This window comes from Gasterosteus aculeatus, chromosome 18, assembly GCF_964276395.1.
Source record: "Gasterosteus aculeatus chromosome 18, fGasAcu3.hap1.1, whole genome shotgun sequence".
Classification (NCBI taxonomy): domain Eukaryota; kingdom Metazoa; phylum Chordata; class Actinopteri; order Perciformes; family Gasterosteidae; genus Gasterosteus; species Gasterosteus aculeatus.
Window position 1 is genome coordinate 5,523,876 of NC_135706.1, and position 26,481 is coordinate 5,550,356.

General features: G+C 44.4%; 1 protein-coding gene across 1 annotated transcript in view; it reads right to left on the reverse strand.

Annotated features, from left to right (window-relative positions):
• The window catches only part of man1a1 (mannosidase, alpha, class 1A, member 1), a 93,339-nt gene extending 68,577 nt beyond the window's left edge, over positions 1-24,762 (reverse strand). Inside the window, exons 1-2 of the mRNA XM_040160450.2 lie at positions 23,733-24,762; positions 1,138-1,234 (exon numbers count right to left, since the gene is read on the reverse strand). Coding sequence (XP_040016384.1) covers positions 1,138-1,234; positions 23,733-24,230 — 595 coding nt within the window. The 5' untranslated portion in view covers positions 24,231-24,762. The remainder of the gene's footprint in view (positions 1-1,137; positions 1,235-23,732) is intronic.
• Positions 24,763-26,481: the final 1,719 nt, after the last annotated feature.

Genomic DNA, 26,481 nt, shown 5'->3' on the forward strand with positions numbered 1-26,481 from the left:
AAAGCTCTAGAAGGACACAGGCTGTTGTTACAGAGGAAAGGAAGAAAAATATACTGCACTTGAATATTAAATGGCGAGATTAGAAGGAGAGAAAAAAGCAGGAGAGGAAAACATCAAACCATATCAAGCATGTGAGTGCATTTGGGTGTCAAGAAACTGGTGTTCCTCTTTTCCACATGAATGCCATCTTATCTAGTCAGGATCTCAGTGACACTGCTCCAAATTGTCACGTACAACCCCCACTGACACACATATATTGTATATTTCAATATTTCCCTGAGAATTTAATTAGATCAAGAGACAGACAAAGCGGTCTTATTAATCCATCAGTCAGAATGAATTAGTGTTGATTGTGTGTACACACCTGGAAAAGCAGAACATACACTGCTCTTGCACACTCAACCATTTGTTTTTTATATTATCATTATTCGCGGGATGATCAACAACAATGTCAACAATGCTTTTTTCAAATATTAGGCCGCTTTATCTCGATGCTTTGAAGCCTGTGGTCCCTTCGTCCATTCACAAAAATAACAGGAAAAATCAAATATATCGCAGATGAAATGTGCTTTTAATGAGCCGCAATAATCCTCTGCTTTTGGCACACGTGTCGTCGCAACACACCCGTGGCATCCTCTGCTTTTGGCTTCATGTTTACTTTGGCGGCAATTCTCAAAGTCCGGCTCTTAGCCGACAAAATGAGACTGCACGAGGAGCAACGCGTAGTGTGTGTTTGTATTTGTGTGTGTGTTTGCGCGCCTTGGGGTGATGAGAAAAGAATAAAAAAATCATGCAGTTAGTACCTTAGTTTAATTTGGCTTCTGTCACGGCGGAGCAACGTTTTCAAGCCAGTGTTGTGTGCAGGAGAAAGGCAGCAGGGGAGCTGCCCCTCCGTCACAGCGCTCGTTAACAGCAACAACACCAACAACTGGCAAGCGGCACAAACAGAATTTAAGTATATGATAAAGTTGACATTTAGAGGATTCCATTGATGGATGACTCAAAACTGAAGGCCAATTTGGCCGCTAATCTAAAGGCCAAGGCAGCCGGTGGCATGGACGACAGATCAATGGTGTTTGTTTCCTTCTGTGGGGGGAAGGGGGAGGGGGTGAGTGTGTGTAGGGGTCTCTCACTCACCAAATAGATTGCTGGAGTGGCCTTGCTTGGAGACGGGCCGCAGCTCATTGGAACCCCAGGCGTAGCGCCTGTAGCTGCCCCACGCATGTTTCATCATCTGATGGGGAGGAGGAGGAGGAGGAGGAGACAAGAAATGTGGAGAGTTAAGGAGCACAATGAATCATCTCAGCTGTAACAAAGAGAATAAAGTCATTTTCATACAAATTTGTGGGTTTTGCACAAAGCCTGAATGATACTGGGCATTCATGGCTGTTACCATGGACACATGGATAACGATTAAACATACATTAAATAAAGAGGCGTTTTGATCACAGTTTTAACACTACTGCTATTTCATCGTGCTTATCGGCTAACACACACATCGGTCCTGTATTCTTGATTCTCCGCAAATTTTAGTCAATAAAATATCAGGAAAATGGTTTCATCCGTCTATCATTACAAAAACAAAAATCAAACAGTTTACGCCACCACGGGTGGAAGACAACTAGCAATTGCCCAACTGATGTCGGAGTAATGTCCAGTTAGAGTGAACATTAGTCGTCGAAAAGAAATGCTGATGAAATGTTTATGTTACCAGAGACGCCTTTCAACTGAATATTTTCTGCCGTTCCCCCCCACCGATTACTTTTGCCTCTCCCCTTTGTTTAATGATGCAGCTGCTTGCATGTCTCACATTGTGAACTGAGCACGAAAAGCTAAAAAAAAAAAAACTCTTCAGTCCAACAGCAAAAAGAGAGGCTGAGGCTCTGAATTCAACATCCAACGATTCCCAGAACTCACTGAAACAAAAACAAGGTGCTCAGTTAAGGAGAAATGACCGACCCGTCTTAATCCTCAATACTTCGGCCACTACAGGGGGGTGGGAGGGGCGGTCGTAAGGAGGAGCTTTTTGCACGGACAAACTGCACGGCCGCGTTCCCTGTTTAGACGCTGAGAACTTGGCTTGTTTGTTCAGTCCGACAACCTGACTGAGGTCAACAACAGCGCCAGTGCGGTCACACAGGAACAGCGTCTCTGACTGTTTGTGAGAAAAATAAAAGCCTGATGTGACTGGAATGCGTGTGAAAAGGAACAATTTCCCCCAGCTGAGTCCCATGATCTGCTGTGGAAACCCCCCCAGTCTCATCTCATTTTCATCTGCCGCCAGCTGTGGGGCGTTGATAGAACTATGAACAGCAATTTTCAATCTAACACCCAGGAGCTCTTTCCGGCCTCGGTTGTGGCTCCGCCTCCAGCTCTTGTGTGTGTGTCTCTCTCTCTCGCTAATCCAAGTTTCATAGCATCGTTCTGGAGCATGCTAGAACCATGTGGATTAGGACCGCTAAAACCCCTTATCCTCCACCTTCAGATGCAAAGTCTGCATACACAGACACACACACACACCACTGAGTGCTCTCACTGCATACATGATGGAGACCCGCTTTGTACACCTGAACATATTAAACTGCATGGAGGCGCTGGAGGGGGGGGGGGCACATTACTGCACCCTATCTTGGCACGCATATCCTGTAGCAAGTGTAAACATTCATGCATGTGTGCGTGTGCCCACAGTGGAGGCGGGCAACCACGTCAGGCAGCACACGAGCGAGCGGTGGCGAATCACTCGGCTGGCGTGACCAACATGGAGCAGGGCGGAGAGGAGCTTCAGTGAGGTGCAATAAAGTAAGAAGGACGGTCTTATACCACATGGCTAAGGGTTGCACTATATTATACCTAGTGTTAAAAAAAGAGATCACAAGATGGAAGCTTCACGCCCCGTCCAAAGGTAGCTGTAAGTCGGCCCTTTGGCTCTGCAAGAAGGAGTTAATACCATTTTCTTTGATTATTGATTCATAATATGGTCTGTGAACTGTGCAGTAAATTGGGCAGAAATGCCCCTGTGATCCAAAAAGCGAAGTGATACCTCACATTGTAAACAATATAAATCAAAAAAATAAATAATAAAACAGAAAAGCAGAAATTTCTTGACTGGGAGCCTGAATGTTAAAGCTGCATAAAAGATATTACAAATCAGTGGTGTTTGAGTTTTGCGCACATCAAGAACCAAGAAAGATGATGCACAATGAATGACCAATTCAATTAAAAATGACCTTTCCAATATTAATAAAATGGTTCATAATAGTAAATGTGAATGTTTTTTTTGGTGTATTAATTCATACACAACTATGAACTGAATATCTGACAATGTCTTAGTTGTGGACACTGATTGATTAATTTCTCACCATTTTCTGTCTACTTGGAGACAGAAACATTAAATGGACAGATTAATAAACAAATCAAAACAATCATCAGTGGAGGATGTAATTTTAACAATCCCATTTAGAGGGAGCGCGCCCACCCTAAGGGCGTCAACTGAGCTCGGCTCACAGAAGTGCATCTAAGGAATCACCCCCGTGCACACAGAGAATTACAACTCACAATTAGAAGAAAACAAATGCAGATCTTTGGAAACAAATGAACATTATAGAAGAGCAGTACTTGTTTGCTCACATCGCCAGCATGACCGACAATGCTTCAATCAACCAAGGATTTCAGGTTACAGGCTGGTGGCTGAAGGGCCCTGGAGCATGAATACACTCTGATTTTCTGCTCAACAGCTAGTTATCAGAATGCAACGAATAAAAGGAATATGTCACCTATGATGGCGCTCCTAAGCGCACATAAACGCGGCGCAAAAGCTACAGCATTTGCATAACAACTCCCACACAGTCGGAGGCTTCCCTCAGCATTTAAAGCCAATAATTAAAAACCATGTATGCACTTCATTTAAAAAGAAAAACATTTATTTTTCTGCAACACGTGAGAGGGAGACAGGGAGCTGATCCCAGGTCTGTCACCGAAAATGCTGGTGTATTGACAATATATGAAAACGGGTATTAGAAATAGATAATTACTGTGGTTATTCCAGCAAGGTTCAGTCACTCGAGGCCAACTAACACTCTTCATAGTGCAAGTTACGTGTTATCTTACGGGCCTTGACACTATGTGTGAATGTGGGCGAAGCTGTGCGGAAATTCCACGCAGGGTCCATTAAACTAACTGGAGGGACAGAGAGGATGGTTTATCCACCCGGTATAAAAGGTACCAAATATTTAATGAGGTTACCGCGTACCAAGCTAAACTCAAGGCAACGTCTCCTCTCCATCTCTTAAAGTCCTCACTTTGTTGTCTTCTCTCACAGTGTGTCACCTCCAACGTATGCCATGTCGAATCTGGCACCAAAGAAACACACAAACACGTAAAGATGACATTTGTGACGCGTGGCTGTGTGCCCGCTTCTCCGAGGTGATCCGCGTTGGCCTCCGGGCCTTTCCTTTGTTTCCGCTTGCAGCTAACATCGCGGGCTAATTCCCGACATTGGCACTCAGTTCAATTTACTCTGCAAGATCGGAGACATCGTCTGCCTCGTCACGGGAATTACATTTGGTCAGCTCATTGATCACGGCAAAGAAAACAAAAAGGTGTGGCGTGCTGTCCTCTAGTTTAGAGCAGAGATAGAAATGTGGCTCACGCTGCTACACATGGCCCGCGTGTTAACTCTGATTGGCTTTAATGCTCAGGATCCCCATGTGTTGACGCTAACCGGATTAACTGCTCAGGATTTCCAGGCCAGGCCCGTTGTTACTAGGATCTGATGGACGAGGCCATTCCACACTGCTCACTGGCACGGCGTTGAAGGCGCGGCAGCTTTCTTATTTACCGATTTGAGTCAGATCCAGCAAAAGGAAAGGCTAACACGTGTTGACTGCACTCCTCCTCTCTCGCTTCCTCTCTCCTTCCTCTCATTCCTCTTCAGCATTTCCCCGCCCTGCTCAGTCTATTGATCTGCCTCAGGCACTGAACTAATAACAGTGTTGTCTTTGGTGATGATACACAACACTACACACCGCAACACAAAGAGATGCCCTCCCTCCTCTACAACTGTTTCCTGTCAGCAGGACAGCTAATTGTGTTACACCATGCTAATGCATCGCGTCAGGGAATAAAAGGACTCAATGTCGGGCACACAAATCAGAGCACACACTTTGGAAATGAATGCTGATGTTTTAGTGCCCAGACCACAAATTATAAAAAAAAAGCTTTCCAAAGTCAAGTTCTCATAGGCAACTGCCAGGAAACAGCTTTAGCACTGAGGGGCGCTCCGGTGTGGAGATCAAATACTTAATAATGCTTCTGAGGCAGCGTAGCATGTAACTACAGCGCTGACATGCTCGTCTACAGCTCCAACCGGGATTTCAAACCTCTGCTAACAACACTTCAGCTACATTTGTTTGAAAGATACATGAACAATTGTCAAAGTGCTCTTTCAGGTTCCGCACTACGCCTCGCTCTCTGGTCAATTTGGCCTTTGGAGATGTTGCTTGAACTATGTGAGTTTGATTACCGGGAGAGAGAACTGGGAAGAAAAACACTAAATAAATGATAGGTTCAATTACAAAAGCAGAGGAAAATTAATCTATGCTGGGGCCTTCACACTCAAAGGCTTTAAAAAAAGATGATACTATTATAGATCAAACATGAGAAGAAAAAATGGAAAAGGGAGAAAACCGAGCTGCAGGTAAAGGGAAAACAACAATAAGGGCTTTGAAAAAAAAAAAAAAGATAGCCCACTATCAAATGTGCATTTAGAGTCAAGTGCTGAAAGGGAAGCAACAGCTGCAAATAGCACGCGAATGCTGCATTCACATGGAATCAGGCTGACACAATTTCTATACTATGTGAAACCACAAGCCACTCCTTTATACGTGGCGTTAATTGTTAAGAGTTAAACTCCACCTCAGATCTCGATCTAAGAGAACAGATATTAACCCCACTGTCACAAAACAAGTATTTGAAGCAACTTTAATAAGTCCAAGAAGATTTTTTTAAAGAGGTTGTCTAAAGTCCCAAACAAAAGGGACACGTCAAGGCCTCAAGTATGGCGAGCATTTTCCACAAGGCAAATGTTTCATGAAGAAATTGAACTTTGAACAACCAGATGGGAGCCCTTTCCCGGTTAAAGCAGCCGTCCACCCCCACAAAGTCAAAGGAAGCGTCGACGAGGCCTCGTTTAGAAGCAAAGACATTAGAACCCGCTATTGATTCACTGTTAGTCCAGACACACACACACACCTTCACGCAGGCATCGGGATGACTAATTATTAACCGCTGAGCAGCCAACCAAGGGGATGGGAGGGGGGGGGGGGGCGGGGGTTAAAGACCTTCAGGGTGTCTTAGGTAATGTGGACCATGGGGAAGGGGAATGTGTGCCTTTGGAAATTCCCTCCAGGGGGGGTCTGCTGTTGAGTGAAGCTGGGACTCAATCCTCACACACTTGGGACTGAAGGCCCCTGTGTCGGTGTGATTGTGAGAGATGGAGAGAGAGAACGAGGGCAGTCAGGTGACCACAACGTTTTTGGGAAGATAAGGACGTCAGAACCAACAGGAAAGCTGATCAAACTACCGCAAACAGTAGCAGAAACCATGGGTGCTGAGAGCAATCAATATTTTCTATCTATGTATGTATGTATTCATCGCACGCAGTCCGTAAAACAGGAACCACTTCCTTTCACAGCAGTTATGCAAAGCACATGATTTCCTGTTTACGTCCCACTGGCGAACAGGAAGATGAGCAGCGGTTTTTGGATCGGCAACTAAAAAGAAACGATGAAGCAACAAAGCAAAATGTAAACGCAGAGACAGGCACGCTTTTTTTTGGGACTTTGCCATGTGTTCACATTGATCCGGTTTCTTGTGTCATGGTGCTTGATTTGTTGATTTGGTTGCTCCGCAGGGTTGTTAACCAGGCCCGGCTGTGTTTATGCTATCCTAAATTGAATCTCTCCCTCTATATCCACCCACTCGCTCCGTGCGAGGATGTAGGAAACTGTGTTCATGTCTGTAAATAAAATAAAAAATAACTGCATCTCGCCTTGTCTCTGAGGCCAGACAGCTGCTGCCAGCTCACACAAGCGCACACACAGCTTCCTATGCGAAGAAATAAGTGCGCATTAAACATTCACTGTGATCAACTTGGCGAAAACAAGCATCCTAACCCTAAAGAAAAAAAAAAAAAAAGCTCCTTTCATCATGTAACGCAAGACTTCTCCGATACTACGGGCATTTGTGCCTTTCAGAGAGCGAGAACAGACATTTTGCATTAGGAAGGACGGAGCATCAGACACTTTAAACATTATGAAATAGAAATGACGTTTTGGAATAGGCCAGGCCTCGGGGATGCGCCTATATTAGAGAGGAGAGGACGCGTTGGAGAGCCTCTACGCACTGTTATACCACTTACATGGAGACCCTGCTGAAAGGATCAGAGGGAAAAAACTTACTGTGGAAAATATTACGGAAGAGAGAGAGCGAGAGAGAGAGACACACACGGGTTAAGACACAAAGCAGGCTATAGGGGAGATGCAGTGTAGCGAATGTTCACGCTTATGTTACACTTTGCCTAATAGGTTCAATGTCAGGATCAACTATGGCAGGGGTGTCAAACTCATTTCAGGTTCGGGCCAGATACTGCCCACTTCGATCGAACGCGGGCCAGACCATTAAAAACATAGGGAGGGGTGGCGCTGACCATCCGACCGACGGGGAGGGGGAGGATATAAGAGAGAGAGTCAGAAGCGACCGCGCATGCGTAGGGACCTTTCTGTTATTCTCACAATAGCAAAGTCGTCCGGCGGCGGTCCGGCGATGGACGCCCCGGCTGGCCGGATTTGTCCCGCGGGCAAGTTTGACATATGTGAACTAAGGCATCTCCAACTTTTGGCTTCTCGCCATACGAAGAAAGCGCAGGTGAAAAATGGGTAAAACCGCTTAAATCATTCAACATTTAAGCTATTGAAGGTAAGTTAAAATGGTCATAGTTACCGCTCTAATGTCTTTATAGTTCTACAAAACATCTCCTTCTGAACAACTGGATCTATTTTTATTTAAAGTATGCAGCCCAGACAGAACGTATGATATCCAGTAAGAGAGGAAAAAGAACCATCAAGTTTTTAAAATTGTAATCTTTTTAAAATTCTCCTCACATCCACACAACAGGCCCACCCAAAGTGGAATGCATTTCAAATGGTATCACTGTACCTGTGAATGAGGACTCAAACTATCCCGGCACATAATGTCCCTACTTGTGTGTTTCTGTGTGTGCAGTATTAGTAAGTCTGGCATGCAAATAAGCTCAGGTTGAGATAATTAGAATTACAAATGCAGGAAAAGTAATAGGCAGTAACCCAGGTGAAGCAATTTCATCTGCGAGCCGCAGTTTAATGACAAGGAAATGAAGGAGCAAATTTCTCTGCGAAGCAGAATAGCGACGATCTTGTGGAAAGTGAAAAGGTGTGACATGGACGAGGCGAACTGAAAGACGGCCCCTACTAAAGCCAAAAGAAGTGGCCATGTAGGCAGTCGACCGAGAGGCGGGCGGTTGAGGCAGTGACTCCAAGTAGTCAAACATTTGCTCCTCGGGGGCTGAAGGATTGTCTGTTATTGTTTTTTATCCTTGTGACTATAAATCAGGCATACTTTGTACCACTGACGATCAGTTCTCAAACACCGCTGAAGTGTTGCTTAATTTTCCAACGTTTCCTCTTGCCTCACAGGCAGACATTTGTCATCACTTTGGTATAAAAAATTAATTTGTAGGAAATAGCTTGCGCGATGGAACCCATCACCGTGCTTTATGTCGCCGTGGTTACAGCATGATTGCGCACCATCGGCGATCGAATTGAAACGTGTGCAGCGCATTCTCATTCAACTGTAACAAGGGAACTTTTGGGGAAATAAGCAGAGCGGCTGGCCCAGACCAAAGAAATGATTTTAATTTGCGTTGGTAGAGTTCTCCTAAATTCAACAAAAGCAATAGATGCCATTGCCTTGTTTTCTTATTTCCAACTAACATTTAAGGAAACTTTCTGAATCCTAAAATGAATCGTTCTCATGAAAGTAATCAAGTGAAGTGGTTTCTTCGAATTGTTTTTAATCAAACTTCAGTAGCAGCAACATAAACCAAAGTTTTGCCATTTTCCCATCTATATTCTGAGGTTTTTCACAGATGGGTATGATTTATACATCAATTTTCCGAGAAGGATAGAAAATCTTTTTTGAATGGTTGTAGACACTGCTTACACATTCATAGAGAGATAAAAAGAGCCATCCAGAACTGCCTCTATGAGTACATTTGACTTTTAAATGTAAAAAAAAAAATGAACACTATGTCAGGCGCATGTGTACAACTTTTTACAGGACAATATAACCCCTTTGACATAGTTAAAAATAGATTTCAACATTTTCTTTTTAAATGTTGTTTTATTTTAGAGTGTCTTAAAAACATCTGGCCGGGAACAGCAGATGGAAATTAGCCTCTCTGGCTAACTCTGGCTCACTTACAGTACACCTGTTGATTAGTGTGCAGTGTCTCTGCAAAACAAATTAATAAATTAAATAGTGCCTTCACGTAAGTTAACAACTGGGGAAGTACAATGGCAACCGTTATTTGACTTGTTTTACCTTTTCCCCGCCTCTCATGTTTGGCTTTTTGTTTGAAAATGACATCAAGTCTCTTTACTTCTGCATTTACCCTTTCGAGAGCATCGTTATTGCCCGCTTTCACAGCAAATACTCACAAGCTCATATGCATGTGCCCAGAAGGCATGCAGATCTAACAGTTACTACCAGCACATTACCTGTGCAGAAAACAAGCTTCCCTGTTACCATAACAGCTTCTGTGTTGGTTTCAAGTCTTGGTTTTGTGTCGGGGATAGAAGCCCTGAAACTTGCTTTCCTGACCCGTGGAACGATGCTCATCTACTAAGCCGCGTCTCGCCGGTGTCAGCTCGACACCGACAATTCGACGCTCGGTGGCAAACTACAAACAACAAACTACAGGAAAAGCAGTCGCATGCGATGTTTGTGTTTTGTGGTGATAAACAAAACGGAGAGAGGTGAATCACGAAGGACAAGTTTCATCTTGAGCACCATTTCATGTTTAAATACAATAAAACAACTGCTAAATCTGCCCTTGGTGAATAAGAAGGGAGTGTGTCTTGCTCCTCACATTTTGTGTAACAGGAATTGAGATTCAAAAAGGATCACGCAGTGAGCATCGACGGCCGAACATCGATGGCTGTTAAAGGAACAGAAGGTTTACGAGTTTTAAATGGGATTAATTGGGGCGGATCTGCTTTGTTTGTGAAGGCTGGTGTGAAAGCGGCCCATTGAACTCTGTTGCCAACAAGACGAAGACGGGTGTAAAAAGAAGGCCACGGGTGCATGGCGTGAACGTGACCACTAGCTTTTCATTTGCAACTGTCTCAAACTTCTGCAAATGTGGCGACATTCATTTCCACAGGAGGGAAGCCGGTAGCTCTCCGTGTGTACCTTTGCACCCGCCGAGTCACACTACCAGTGAGACCGGAGCGGAGGCCACGCTGTGGCTTCTCATTGGCAGAGCCGTTGAATAGCGAGCACGAGCCATAACACAGGAAGGGTCAAGTTGTTATCAGACATTTCCCATCAGACCAGTGGCTCGGGTCGTAAAATGCCTCGTCGTAAAATGCCTCGTTCCCAGTAGCCTCATTGGTGCTTAACGGTACTCAGCGTTCATTACACGGTCAACAGCATACGACGACCCGTGTAGCAACATAGCAAACTAATAAATCAATCTTAGCTGACCGCCGTCCGGGGAGAAGACGGGAGGATGATGAAATGGAGCAGGAAGATCTATAAACTCCAAAGGGAGCGCTGTCATCCGCAGTAAAGAGGTTCAAATGGACGCTCGAAAGTATGGCCGCTATGATAGCGGACATCATCTATTCAGAGACAAAGGCGGAGCAGCTACAGCCCCTTGTTGTTGGCCGCAGCTATGTGCAGGATCTTCAGGTGGCTGGTAGAGGCAAATTCAAATCTATGCTTCCTTTCTAACTGATCAAATGCAGCAGAGAGGGAAGTGTAATGGATTTCTGGCCTTTTTGTACAGATGTTATCTAAAGAAAAATAACATTTTTATTCAACTATGACATTCGTGGCACAGGGCAAAGTGCTAAACGCTCCCTTTCAAACCTTGCACAACTGTATCAGACCACACACGTACTCATTTATTGACTTGACCTTTCTCTTGGTGTAGGAAGCAGCTCCATTTGGTTTGACCCGGCCACATGACAAAAGGCGAACTAATGAAGACTGCGTGAAAGGCAGATTGATTTTTTTTTCTTCTCTCCCTCCCGTCCTTCTTCCGTTCAATACACTCATTGCCCGCTTCGGTACAGCAGGCGGGAGAGGAAGGCCAAGCTCCAGCTCATCACTCATTTGTTTAACAGGTCGGCAGAGACGAGGCCCGAACAGCGCAGAAGGCCAGAATGCTGAGCTCCACTCAGATGATTGGCAGGAGCATTTCAATGCTTTTTCCCCCCAGAAAGAAACCACTAGAATGATAATCAAGGAATAAAACAGTTTGGGGATAATTGTCTGCAGAGGAGTGAAACAATTAATCGAGGGATCTCGGCAGCTCTCGTCCATGCTTGGTTAAGCGTTGGTTCTCCTGGGTTGACCAATCAGAGGGGAGAATATCTGCCCAATCGCTTTACCGATCCTCATAAACAGAGGGAATAATCACTCAAAACAACGCTTTGTTTTAACCATCTATTCCACTCAAACATACAACAAAGAATGAAAAGCCCCGGGTCCTTAAACCAGACACCTGATGCCCTCAATCCAAGGATGTTTCGTCTGGTCACACTCAGAGGGTACACTATTGTCTTGAGCATGATATTTTAAACTTGTGATGATTAAATAATTGTACCTCTTCGCCACTTCAGAGTGGGACGAATTAGATTCGCTCCACCCCAGGGTAATTAAACAGCATAATAAAAAAGGCATAATAAAGTTGCCATGACATTTCTCTAATCTTTACAAATATATAGCCTGGAAATACCAGGACGGACCCACGCATGATTACTGCAGAATTTGCTTAATATTTTTGACTACAGAATCTGCCAGGATGATAGACTGCCTACTCAAACAGTGAAAACCAGCTGAAAATCCAATACGAAGGCTGAAGAACCTTGATCATAAGACTCATGACATCGGGAATAGAACATTTACCACTTTAGGCATCAAGCTTTACGTTGTTAAACCACATAAGCACGTTCAGACAAACAGTACCTATTTGCTCACTTCTTAAGGTCTCAGGCTGAATGAAAAACTCCTTGTTTTTTTGTGGGTGCATAGTTCAGTACAGCATTGGCTTTCGGGGGGAACAGCGGCAGATTGTGGCCCATCTATTCTCTGAAGGTTTTGTCCCAGTCATGAAGACCCACTTTTGGTTGAAAGTGGCTTTGTGGCGGAGCCTACAAGGCCACTCCGCAGCGGTGGGTCGTAACGTTCAGTTTACTGGTGATGCTCTTTTATTACAAAAATATCTGATGTGTTCCTGTCAAGAGTGCCTGCCGTCTGATGTGATGGATGGAGGGTTGACTTAATAATACAAAGGTTATCTGTAGCAAACCATTTATTCAGACTCCATTTCATGTCCCTACTAAGCTATTTTTGGTGCCTTGTTGTGTTGTGGAGCATAAAATTATTCTCAATTTGGCAGAAAAATAAAAAACGATAATGAGTGGTTTTAATCAAACTAAACAGATACAGCTTAAAGAACCCGTATCGGTTAATAAAGACCTTTCTTAATCCTTCTTTTTGTGCCTCTTTGTGTCTTTATTGTTCACTGTTTTCTTTTGTCAAATGAATGAATGAGTTTTAAAAAACTGGTCATTTATATTTAAAAATGGACTTGAATGAATGGACTTCATAATGACCACTATCATTACTAGCATTTGTATAAGAGCGCTACATTTGAACCCAAACCTAATGCCAACCTCAAAATACATACCATTCCGGGTTGTAAACTTTCCCACAAATAACAGACGTTGATCCAGTTTTTGTCCAGTGATTTTTATAATGTCAAAACGGACACAATTGGGGAGTTATTGTCAGGTATGTGGCCATTACACTTGGCCTTCACTAATACTCTCTGGCATAATGCACTTTCTTTTAAAAAGACATTTGAAAAGATTTTTTCTGTTTCATCATTACTGCAGAACAAATACCCAACCCCCACCCCCGTGTGTGCTGCGGCCATCCGCCTCTCTAACCGCAGAGCGGTTCCAGGGGGGAGTCCCATTTGCTGAATGCGTAATTACCTGTGACCGCAGCAAATCCGACACTAATTGAAGAAAAACTGCAAAGGACGCTGGAGGGAATGCCTTTGAAGTACGTTGACCTTTTCCCAGGCCGTCACTTTGCCCAATTTAGGGGAAGAACCTTTATTGTGTATCAATCAACACACCATGCTGATGGGTGACTATGAACTTACACTTAGGAAGGCCCTTTCGGAGCCTTCAGGAAACACTTCATTCCTGCATGGAGAGAGTGGAGGGATAGCGCCCAGAGCACGGAAGAAAGTCCCCTTCTTCCCCCCAGAGTGCTCTGACAGCGTTGTATGGGCAAAGAGCAGCGGTACACACCCTTTGGCTCCGTTTGGTGATGTTGCAGTGGTTTGCATTATTAGCACAGTTACCACAGCTCAGCCCGGAGATTTTACTGCCATACCATCGTTCAGATGGATTATATTAGAAACATTGACATTGACACCAACAGATAGACAGCAGGTACTGTATGTACTGTACTGTATGCAGGAGTCTCAGGGGCCGCAGGGGGGTCTGGTGTGGCCCGCCGCGGCTGACTGGGGGGGGGTACCGACTTTGGTGTCAGCGCTGACCCCTCGCCAGCTGTACATTTCGCCGGTCAGACCGCCAGCGTCACCCCCCCTCGAGCATAATGGTCTGGCCCGCGTTCGGTCAAAGTGGGCTGCATCTGGCCCACACCTGAAATGAGTTTGAGACCCCTACCCTAAGAAGAGATTACCAGGTCCTTGGTGGATAGAATATGCAGCGTGGTGGAGCTTGTAGTGTTAAAATGCCAGCACTCACGTGGAAAAAGGAGAGGAGGAAAGAACGGCAGAAAGTAAGTGGACTATGTGATTGACAGCCTATGATTCTGCGAATTAGACTGGATTGGACTAAGTGCTTGGGGCACGTTCAATTTGAAAATCCTAGAGCGTTTTTTGCCTCTGTCTCCATCACTGGGCTTCAAGGCTCGCTCACAAAATACCCTTTCAGCCTGCGAGCCTGAAAGGGTTTTCCCAAACACTTCAAGGCAGCCAACCTGTTTGTGCCAAACAGAAGTTTGTATTTGCCCAGAATACATTGGCAACTTGTTCACGGGATGTGAAATGACAAATTAAAGTCCTTTTGCTCGGGCTGTTTTGCTCTCCATGAGCATCACAGACGTTCCTCTGCAAGTGCAGACGGCTGGGTCAGCCACAAAGCTAACCTTTGAATGAACAGGGAAACTGAGAATTTGGTAACACAATCCTGCAGGAGGAAATCTGATAGGCCGGTCATACAAGATGAGCCCAAACACCAGATGTGTGCATAATGGCTCGAATGTTGGCTCATGTCTCGGGTAATGCCAGCAGGACAAAAAGCCAACAGCCATTTGGGAACAAAAAGACACACAACATCTTCCCGCCCAGATCGGAGTAGATTTCTTTTAGCCTTGTGTTCAATACTTGTTTTAACATTCACACGCATAGTGGTAGTGTACATCGCTAATTTTCCTCCTCCCTGTGTGCTACATATTCTACTCCTCTCTAAGGTTATGTGAAGCACATCCAGCAACCCTGGGCCTGTGTGAGAACAGACAATAACAAAATCCTTCACGTCGAGACCGGTTGGCCCAAATATGAAAGCGTTTGTGCTGCAACTTGTTGCCGGCTGCTGGCATGAGGACTGAAACATGATGCGTCAGCCTGCCGTGGATAAAAAGGGGCAGTTTCTTCACTTGGCTCCTGTCCAGCAAAGCGTGTCCCACACCAGGTCGGGTTATACTGATGCTCACCCTCCCTTTACAAGAGAAATTTAAAGCCATTGATCGCAATAAATGTTCGCAATAATCACAAAAATGTGATATTGTGACAGCCCTAGTAACCCTGAAGCGATTGTAAATGAAATTGATAACCGCTGGATGCTAGTGAGCTAGCAGCACGTTAGCTCTGAGCAACAAGACTAATCAGAGAAAAGACATAATCCAAATCCACCAGGCATGATCCTTAAGGGCAATCCATTACCTGTGTATGTGTGTGTGTCCTACTGTAGGACATGCTCTCAGACTCCTGGGACTGAAGGACTCCTACAGTCCCATGAGGCTGAGAGCATGCTCAGCATATGTATGCTAAACACTGTCCATAGCATAAGGAATGCTAATAATCCCACTCCAGACAGCTAATGATCCAAAAAGCTGTGCACATGCGTTGTCTATGTCTTTGTATCCAAACACTGCTCCTCCCTATTTAAAGAATGGCCTGGTAGACAAATGCATGTGATCCACCATAACCGCTCTCACACACTGACAGATTCTTTACAATGAGAACCTTGTGGCTAATGGAAAAGCATTTGTGCCCTCTGAACTGCTGGAAGGGTTCTAATGTCAAACAGATGGAGAAAGGGTGGAGTTTTCATTTACGGCAAACAGCAGCAAACCAACACAGTTTATCGGATACAGAAAACAGGGAGGTCTCATTAAAAAGTGTAGATAGCTCAATTAACACCCTCTTTGAAATCAAAAAGGTTTCTACGCCACAATGTAGGAATTCACATTAAGAGCCTAAAAGTATTGGAATAACTGAAGACGACTATGTAAAGAGAGTAGGCGAGTGAAAGAGGAGAGAAAGGGGAAGAGAAACCGACCAAGGGACACTTGGATCTTCCTCGTGCACTGAATAAAGAAAAGTAGAGCTACTGGAATCTGTCAATAGACCGCCGCCTACAGCAGAAAGAAAAACACACACACACACACACACACACACACACACACACACACCCCAAGCCGGTACCATGCTGCAGGCCGGAGCCTGTGGCGCATTGATAGGGTTGGGTAAAGAAAAGCGGCGCTCTAAAGCTCCCCTTTAGCTGTGAATGTCAGGCTGTACATGCAGGAGGCGTGAGTGAGGAAACAGAACACAAAGCACTACCAGACTTCCCATTGCCCTACCTAAAAATCTATTTCATTTTCTGTTTTGTGATGTTGGGTTAGCTGTCCTGGCAATCAGTCTCCAATCAGGACTTGCTTTGAGATAGTTTAAGTACATGTCTGGTCCAGCTGTTTATGTTTGCTGCTGTCGGGCCGGGTGCCAAAACGGAGGCGGTTCAAATGGTGGGGGGAGGGAGCGGGGGGAGTTATTGGGTGATTTTGGTTATTGCCGATTTGTTTAGCCCGCTACTTAGGGTGAGACTTGTGAGGTATTAGCTGATTGTAGGGCCACCACGCACAAATCCTTGGTAAACAACTCATGTATTTGAAGCATTAGTCTAATGATCCACATAAATGATTTTACTCAACAACAAAGCACACAACTTAATGGACCACAACAAAGCTTGAGCCAGCCGTATTTCCTTTAATTCCCCGTATTAAAAGTAGCATCTAAGGGAGTAGACGAACCGTATGGCTTTATGAACGCGTATAGCAGCTATAAGGACAGACGCCTTTTAAACAAAGGACATGCTTTGGGTTTAAATATTAATGGTGATGCCGGCACTAGCTGTCTGAAAATCCTACTCCCATCGGATTATCAAAAGCAACATTCCAGACCTCAAAAGCGCTACAATCCAAAACAAAGTAGTGTCCTAACATCAGCGACAGATTATGACCATTTAACTTCCCGAGCACACCAGGAACATTAAAAGATTGCATGGCACCTGGCACCTTCATGCATCACAACACGCAAAAGAAAATGCCCTCAAATTGTTAAGGTTTATACTTAAAACCCACAATGCAATTTGGTCTTGTCCTCCCAAGATTTAGACATTCATAAAGTAATGGGTTGTAAACAGGCCACAACCTCCCCCTTTCGTACGAGCACTTATGACATTGAGAGAAAATACGGCGAGTGAGGTATGTAAAGAAATGTTCATTTAGAGTTGTGTTTCACATACAGTGTCTTTCGGTCCATTTTTTATTTTTAAATCAATAAAAGATTTTTTTTTTTTTTTTATGAAAAGAAAGCGTAAAAAATCAAGGCTTCATGCAGAGAAGCCGGTTCTGTGTGTCTTACGTAAATGTAATGTCTTTACATAACAATCTCCAACCCAGGCTCTGAGGCCTGCTCATGCTTTGACCTACAGCACAAACACGAAGAAACAGCGATAACCATCCATCCAACTTATTTTGCTCCATGGCTTTTCCAGATCAATGCCTAATGACTATGCATGAGCGGGATCGGAGCTGGCGAGCGTGGATCTAGCAACGGCAACAAAGCGCTGCCTCTGAGATGGAATATTAAGAATCATCCACCATCTCAGGCCCTGCGGTGGGAGGGACGCTGCGGGCCGCCTTTTGGTCCCGGTCCACTCGGAAACATATGACCCGGAAAGAGTGGCTTTCCCCGAGGCAGAACCGAGAATCTCAACCACGGGACCAATCCATCCCCACTGACTTTATGAAGAGCCGCGCTGCAACTATCCATAACGATATATGGATTTCAACTATCTAAAGCCTTATGGGCTACCCACTAGGACTATATATTTACTGTGACTTTATTACGCTATTATAATAGACATTATTGCATATTATACTTCTAGCCAGGACCCTGGCCTGAGGCTACAGGTACAGAGAGGTTGTCTTTACGGGGAAGACGGTGGACATTGATTCATTACAGTAGCGAACAGTCTCTGAGCAAATAAAGAGAGTCTGGGTAAAATGAAGAGGGCTTCCAGTGACTGAGAGGAGTCCTCCATCTACATTAGTGCTCACAGCGGTACATTAATGTACACATACCTGAACGGGAGCAGTTGTGCTGGTCATCAGTCACTACTATTATAGTTATAGACAATTAAAGAATGGGAGTAGTAGCAGTAACTGTCAGAGACACACACATACACACAAAGAATAGAAGACGAGTGACCAAACCAAAGGCAATTAGTTCCAAAGACTGATACCAAAATAGGACTTATAGGCTGCAGTCACCACAAGAAGAAAATACACAGAGACAGGGAATTTTTTTAGGCTCAGAAGGCTTGACGGAGCGGCAAAATGGCTTTTTTGGCGAAACTCAATTTGCGCTTGCAGAGACGCACCCAGACGAGCATGCACAAGGGAAAAACAACCACATTGGGAGCGGCAAAAAAAATAAGAGAACCTGAAAAGAAGAGTGAGGCGGGATATGACAGGCATGAAGAGATGTGTGTTGGGTGAGGATAGATGTTTCAGCTCTGCTCAACCGTTGGCTTTTGGACGCGGCGTATGAAACCTTTACATCCAGCCTCTAATCAACTGTGTGTGTGTGTGTGTGTGTGTGTGCGTGTGTGTGTGTGTGCAAGGCGTTGCTTACACATCCCTGTAAGTGCGTCTGTGCATTTCGAGTAAGAAGAGTTGCTGCCCGAGGTGACGGGCTTTAAGATGGTGAGCTGAAAGGAGTAAACACTGCGCACACACACTTTCCTTACGGAGAATCAAATGTCCATTTGCATCTCATCTGCATACTCAAGCGGTAACAAACTTCAACTTCAGGCACACACACGAACAAACAGGGGGATAGTGAGTGAGTCAGGCAGGACAGCAGAAGTTGCATAAAAGGTGAGTATGTTTGTATGAATTAGTCTTACATTATATTTCATAAAGAGTGCTGCCACAAAGATGGTTCGTAGGAAAAGATCCATCCTTCCCCAAGGGTCCTTGATGGAGGTCGAGCGGCTTTACACACTGATCTATAGATCACCTGTGGGGTTTTAGATTTGAATAAGAACCAGATATAACTCTCTTGTGGCCTTGAATACTAGAATTGAGAATGAAAAGATTTTTTTCTTCTAGTGTCTTCTAATGTTTTTAGAAATCTTAAACTCCGGAAATAATAATAATTTTTAGTAAAGCCTGAGAGCCAAGTAAAATCGTATAAAAGGAGTCTGCATTCAATAGCGCTCAGTTTTCCCAGTATAAAGCAGTAATGTTTATCCTTTAGATGTAAATTGTGAGGACGCCGGTAGACAAGGAACAGGTCATATTTGTACTGTATGGGGAAATGAGGATAGGCAACTATTCGATAGGATACTTATTCGAATGCAAATGGTCTGTGACTGTGACACGACACAACTTTCCCTAACTTAGGATAAAGGACCAAAACAAAGGGGCTTTGTTAGTTCCATTTTTGTGTCTGTACCTCGTGCACTGAGCACCAGCTGCACAGGAAGCGTGAACACGACACAAACAGAAGAGAACCACCGGTTGTCATAGAAAACTAACCCACAGAACTAGACACAATTTTACAATATCTTATCCTCGCACTTTGTCATCTCATGTGATTTCTGTTTTGCTTTGCCTCTCTCTGTGAAGGGGTCCGTTTAATGAAGCTTAATCACCAGTATCATTAAATTGGGTGGAAATCTGAAAAAGAAGCACCTTTTTTAACGCAAAACGCAGCGTCTGACCTGCAGTATAGCTTGGCGGCCCACTAGTGGAACAGCGAAGGTATAATAAAGAACACACATTTCACTGATTCTCTTGGTGATGCCGCTGTCCCACAATGACACATTTCTCTAACTCCCTTATGGGAATACATTGCTCGATGGATCATAATATTCCAGCGCTGGTATGGCGGTGGCCATCCTGAGAAGCAATCTATTTCAAGCTGGTGAGAAACATGTTACAACCAGAGGATAAAGTAGTTTACTGTGTCAAATAACGCAGGTGTTCTGGGGCCCAGCATCGATCGGGCCGACCCCATCGCCCTTGATTTTCCTTGTTGGTCGGCCGAGGGGTTTTCATTATCACCCCCACAGAGAGCCAGGCTGCTCTCCAGAGGGCCTTTGATTTGAAGCAGACCAACACATTGGGCTGATTGAGGGATTGTGGCGGTCGCCCACAACAAGCCGTTAGTCCGTCCTTTATGCAGCACCCTCGTGCTCGCCACAGGCGCAATGCGGCGGGCTGACCTCTGGATAACTAGGTCAGAAGGTGGCGAGGTGGAGTAAAAAAGCCACGGAAGCTTCCACTAAAAAACACCAGAACCAGCCGAGGTTGAGGGGGGATCATGCAGGAGCGTGTTTGTGTGGCAGCGCTTTAGTGAAGGGAGTCGAATAGTGTGAATCTATTTGCACTCTGATTATTATCCACAAGTTGACCATATCATATGTTGGTCCGGGTACGGTATATTCACGACGATGACCCCGAGATGATGATCACAGTTACACGTAAAGATCCTCCCAGCATTAACATGGCAGTATTCCAGGGGAGAGGGAGCGCGTTGAAACTCACCCATTGACCTCCATAAAGACAGTCATGTTGTGTCATGTAATACTGATAGCACATAATCTAGGATTTTTTTCTTTTGTCCTCTTTGGAGACAAACTGAATACCACAAAAGTACCAGACCAATTGATTTTTCCAATTATCTACGACCAAAGGCAGAACGTAGCCGCGGGTTTTCATGCGTTTCACCGTGTCTGCTCGATTCAGACCGCAAACCGCCAGGGCTCAAATCGTTCATCTGGGAAAATGAAAACGGTCACAAATGCTGATATGAACCAACGGCTCTTGAGGAATTTTTCCCAACTGTGAGGCTGAACGGGTCTGTTAAATCCATTGTTGGATTATTCTAATGGCAGCTTTTTTATTAGAGCAATAAGATGGTAAATGGACTGTACTTGTATATCGCTTTTCTAGTCTTTAACACTACATGACATCATTCACCCATTCATACACTGATGACAGGAGCTACCATACACAGAGCCACCTTCCCATCAGTAACTAACATTCACACTCGACATGCGGGTTAGCCGGGCCTGGGAACAAACCGCTCCCCACTCACCCACAGTCACGCAAGAACGGACATATCCTGGGAATGTCAAGGGTGGAGTGATATCCAACAACACAGTTCGTTGGGGATTTGTCAAAACCCACGTACGGACTGTATATAGTATAAACATACTGAAAAGCTACTCCTCATATCACCGACACCAGCTGATTCAGCCGGTGTCGGCCTGATATCCATATCGAGTCGTTCCTGCCAAATCATGATGTTGAAATGTTTTTGCCATCGAATGAACAGGTTATCTGGAGAAAACCTGATTACAGACTATTAATAATCAACAACAGATCCCCAGCTGATGAACATGTTTTGAAAAGAAACAGTAGGACAAGGACATGTTTTGGTCTGTATCAGAGATGATGGAGATGCTAATATTTCAAAAAGCAGCATCAGTGAAACTTGTGGAAATATCCAGTCTCATGCCTTAGGCTACAGAGGTAGTCGTTTTTTTTTGTTTTTTTTTACATTTATATTAATTTAATATTTGGCCATTAAAAAAAACAGCCCAGAGCGAGGCAATATGTGTTTCCACTGTACCACATAAACACAGATTGCTGCCTTGACAAAACAAGAACTCTTCAAAACTGTTTCACCAATTGCGATGATGCCGTGTTGACTCCTTCCGGCTAACTGTTGTTGTTGTTGTTTGCAAAGTCAGAAAGTTCCCATTTCAACTGTAAACGATAGAACAGGGAGCTGGGATGAGAAATATGGGATTTTTTTTATTTAGGTTAGATTAAATACCAACAATAATGCCATTTTAATATTGTCTCATTACACTCAAAATACAGGTTTTAACACCCGTAAGGACTCAGAAGAAAGATTATTTAAATCCAAATTTGAGTCTCCGTACCTGCATTTGTGCGTTTGCCCTACCGCTAAGATGAACAACAAACTGGATTTGTAACGCAGCCTCGCTGACTGACAACAAACCGTTGTCAGGAGCATGCGCGCTGTAACGTCTGCTTTGGTGTGGGCCCTCTCGCGATTTCCTTAACACTGCGTCTGCCTGCTTCACAGCGTGACCTTTCAGTGACAGGAGATGTCACCTTATGGTCATAAACGTGCCCGATCACCATTTCAAACTGTGTACCTTGGAGACCAGAACACAGGAGGAGGTCTCGGGACGGTTTTTGGAGCCAGAGGGACACCGGAGCAATATATCGATACAGTCTATCGTGTGATCCATTTTTTGTCAGTATTCAGCGGAGACACAATGGAGGCTGTTCTGGGAAGTTCTATCAGTTCTGGGCAACACTCACCGGGAGTTATCTCATTTGCTAATGATTTTCATTGAAAAAAGGCAAAACGCCGCTGTCCAGAGGTCTGACAGAAGCCGTGCCTGCACATTCAGGACACCAGCCCTTTATCTGCTCGCTCCCTCAATGGTCCTCTGCGTGAGTCTAGCACTTAACCACCTGAATGAGTAAATGGAAATCACCTCGCCGCGCAGATCTACGGGAACCGTTCTCCAAAAGTGCCTGAGGGAAAAACTCTTCCCCCCCCCTCTCTCCAAAATGACACTTGAGATCTTTAATGCCCTCTCCATCTATGATTAAAACTGTCAGTGAGGATATTTTGATATGAGAGAGCTGAGATCACGCCACAGATCACTCGGCAGCGCCACCGAACATCCTCGGCAGCCGCCTGAAACCACCTCGGAGACCACACACTCACACACTGTGCAGTGAGGCAACACAATAAAGCAAGACATGATACCTGTTGGTGTGTGTGTGTGTGAGGGGGGGTTCCACCCCACTGCAGGCTACAAGCCTTCCATTTTGCTTCCATCAATGTGGAATGATGGGCCATCAGGCAGCACAAAAGCTATTGATTAAAAAAAGGCCACAGTGACACTATCTTTGTGAATAGATATGGCCACAGTGACACTATCTTTGTGAATAGATATGAGTTTCAATTATGACATTCAGTGGCTATGTTGATGTCGGAATCATTATAACAGTGGGTCAGGGTTACTGGAGGGAGCATGAATTACAATAAATTCCGCTACTTTCAGGTAACCAACTGTGGAGTTCCGTTTGAACTCCTCATTAACATCTGTGGGAAGCTAAAAGAAAAAGGAGCTGAACGATGTGTTGCGTCTTCCACATTCCTGATCGCGACAGTCCCCGATCGGAGCAGCGCCCGTGTCGTCCCGACACCGGGAACTAGAAAGACAGGTACAGCAGCGCGGAGGATCGTGCACGCATTCATACCCGTTTCCACCGGAACTGAGTGCGGTTTAATGTCAAAACCGCCACCTCGGATTCCGTTTGAAAAAGCCGCATAAAACGGATCTGCCGAAAGCACCGGCAGGTGTAGGTGGAGAATAACAGCATGTTAGATATTCAGACACCGCGAGAGGTTGCGCACATTTCGGCTACAGATCAGCAACGGCGACACGAGTTGTATACTTGGTGTGCACTCATTGGCGGAGAGGAGGACTTTTAGAGATAACAAGCAAACATTACGTGAAAGTTCAAATTTCATTCACGTTGGTTTTCTTTGATGTGCCAAGTAGGCGCCGAATTGTGAACAGAATATGGACGCTCGTGTTAGACGTCTAGTCACGTTTTAACACATCGATTAACTGCATTGAGCACGAGGAGATTTGTTAAAAATGACTGTTTTTTGGGTGGAGTTTGGTGGGACGTTTTTCCTCCGCAGAGCGAAGCGCTCAACAGATCCTTACCTCTTTGATCTTGGCCCGTTTCTCCTTGGTCTCGGGGTCCTGGGGCTCGTGTCCGGTCGCCCCGGGCGGGCGGTGATACTCGACGAAAGGTAAATCGTTCCCACCTTGACCCGTATTCTCTTTCGCAACTTTCTCCTTCTCATTTAAAATGTCTTGTTTTATCTCGTCGGGACGTTTCTGCAAAGTATCCTTGGCCTCTAACAGGGCTTTTTCGTGGTCTTTTCGGATTTTGGCCAGGACCCTCTCGTCGTTTGCCGAAGCTGGGTCGCTGCTGTCCGAACCGGGGCGGGTGTTGGTCTCCACCGCGGGGGAATGAAAGAAAACTCCGCTAAGCAGCTTGGACGAGTCCGGTAGGAAAAAGATGGCCCCGAAACATAGGGTTATAAAAGCGCTAAACACTAGTAATAATATGAATTTCTCTGTCAACCTGAAAGAGGTCGGGCTGACAGACTTCCTATTCGGGGTCGCGGTGAAAGGCAGAAGAGTTGCAACTGGCATTTTCCCCTCTTCCTTCAACAACTCGAACAACAAAAAAGAAAATGAATTCAAAACGGTCGAATGCGCTCACTGCGGACTCACTGTCGGGTTATTCCATTCAGCAATCCATTTTTCAGGTGGTATAAATAGTGCCAAACGCAACCTCACTGTGGTAAAAACTAAAATCTCCGGTTAAAAGTTGAGGAGTGAGGCGCCTGCCCATACCGGAGACTCGACACACCGATTCCTCCCGGCTCACACAGGAAGCAACGGTAGATAGGCGTGACTGACAGTCGCGATGAGCTAATCACTTTCTGTCCTGTGAGTGGTGGAAATCCTGGGGGGGGCGTGGCCTCTTGACGGCTGGGTATAAAGCCTGTGACAGCAGCGATAACAGCTCCCTGTTGCACCAAAGGCTCATAGAGAAGGAACAATATACCTGATTCTGGATCTCATACCTTTTAAAGATGTTTTTTTCTTTACTGTAAAACCAACAATGAAATAACCTTGTTTATTAGCCCATTTTTTCGCCCATAGCTGCACCCAAAATCTAAATGAGTCGAGTGCTAAACATGATGATGCCATGCAGGAATAATGTTTACCATGTTCACCGTCTTGATATATCATTAAAGCATGCTTACAGTTGCTAATTATCCACAAAAGCCGGTTGTGTAAAAAAAACAGTATCACTACTGTATTATAAGTGCTATACTTAAATAGGCCACAGTAGTTTTGAAGTACCTTTACTTAACTTGAGTTTTTTTTATTATATGCAAGTATATAGTTTTATTTTTTTTTACTACATTTACCAGTTTTCAAATAAAGATCTTACAAACAAATTACAGGCATCTTTTTTGAAAGTTATTCCGTACAGGGATGATATATTTTCTAAGACTGACTCAGTTGACATCGCACTGCCTCCCAGTTCACATAAATAACATTCTATAATATAAAAGTATGACACTGACAGCAGCACCACATTAATAGTGCTATTTTGCAAGTCTCAAACCAAAAAATGGAAACATTTTAAATGTTGATCCATTGATGGCTTTTGAAAATCATTCTCTCGGGAGCATGAATGTCCGAGCTCCTTCGCCAGCCAGAGTGCAAAGACGTTTGACTCTTAACCCACAAATGTTAAGATGGGGTCAATGTTTTCGATTCCTCCACTGGGACCATTGACGTTTGTACCTAACTTCCTGGCAATACATAGTTATTGGGAAACTTCAGTCTGGACGAAAGTGGTGCATTAACCCGCAATGCCATCGCTTGATACAATGAACATGGGCAGTGTAGTTTATTTCAGTTTATCCCACATAGAACTACTTTATGACTGGATTTTTAGCAAATCACATTCACATCAGTAAATAGTCCCCAACAAATACACCATTAACTCCTGTGTAAGTGACGTGAAGGTAATAACCACAGAATATGTTTTTTTTAATTACACCTTCAAGAAAATAATAGGCTTTGGTCTGAAATCCATTCACTGGCAGGAAAATATGGAGAAACATAATAATCCTTAGATAATAATACGTTGTTGATTTCAGTCCTTTATGGGCATTTGTTGACACTAAGTAAAATATCATAAACCGTGGGGCTTTACCGACATTCCTCATCGGCTTACCTTCTGACGTCATGTGTTTGGTCACATGAAAGGATCAAGGCGGGTGGCTTCACCCAAAGGACTTAACTTCTAATCACATCGAAAAAGAAGCCGCTGAAATGTGAGCACCAGAATGATCTTTTTCATCCCCACGTCTTCATAACTCATGTACTGTGTATCAAATGAATTGCTTACTCACAATTCTAACGGAAAAAACCTTGGCCTTACTGATGCAGAGGTGTAGCCAGCTGCCCTCCTCACAATATACAGTTGACTACCGTGAAAAACCTCCTCTCATCTCCACTTATTGTTATTCATGGGCTTAACAAATGGACATAAAAACCAAAGCCTCAATCCACCTGCATATGCCCACCTGCGTGAATGCACACGTAGCCTTACTGATGAGATCTGCAATATTTGTTAGCTTGTGTGCGACTGTCAGAGATGAATTGCAATCATTTTGATTGTCTCCGTTGGTGACTAATAACAATGTGGAATATACGCATGAGACATGCAATTTCTACTTAAATAGAGGTTGGAATTAGTTCACTAATACTGGAGTTTTATTAGGGAGAGAGTGGGGGAAAAAAATCACTCTTGCACTTGTTCTGTGCTATTACAGTTACTGATGAGTGCTTGCCCCTATCTTCAAACTGAATAAATCAT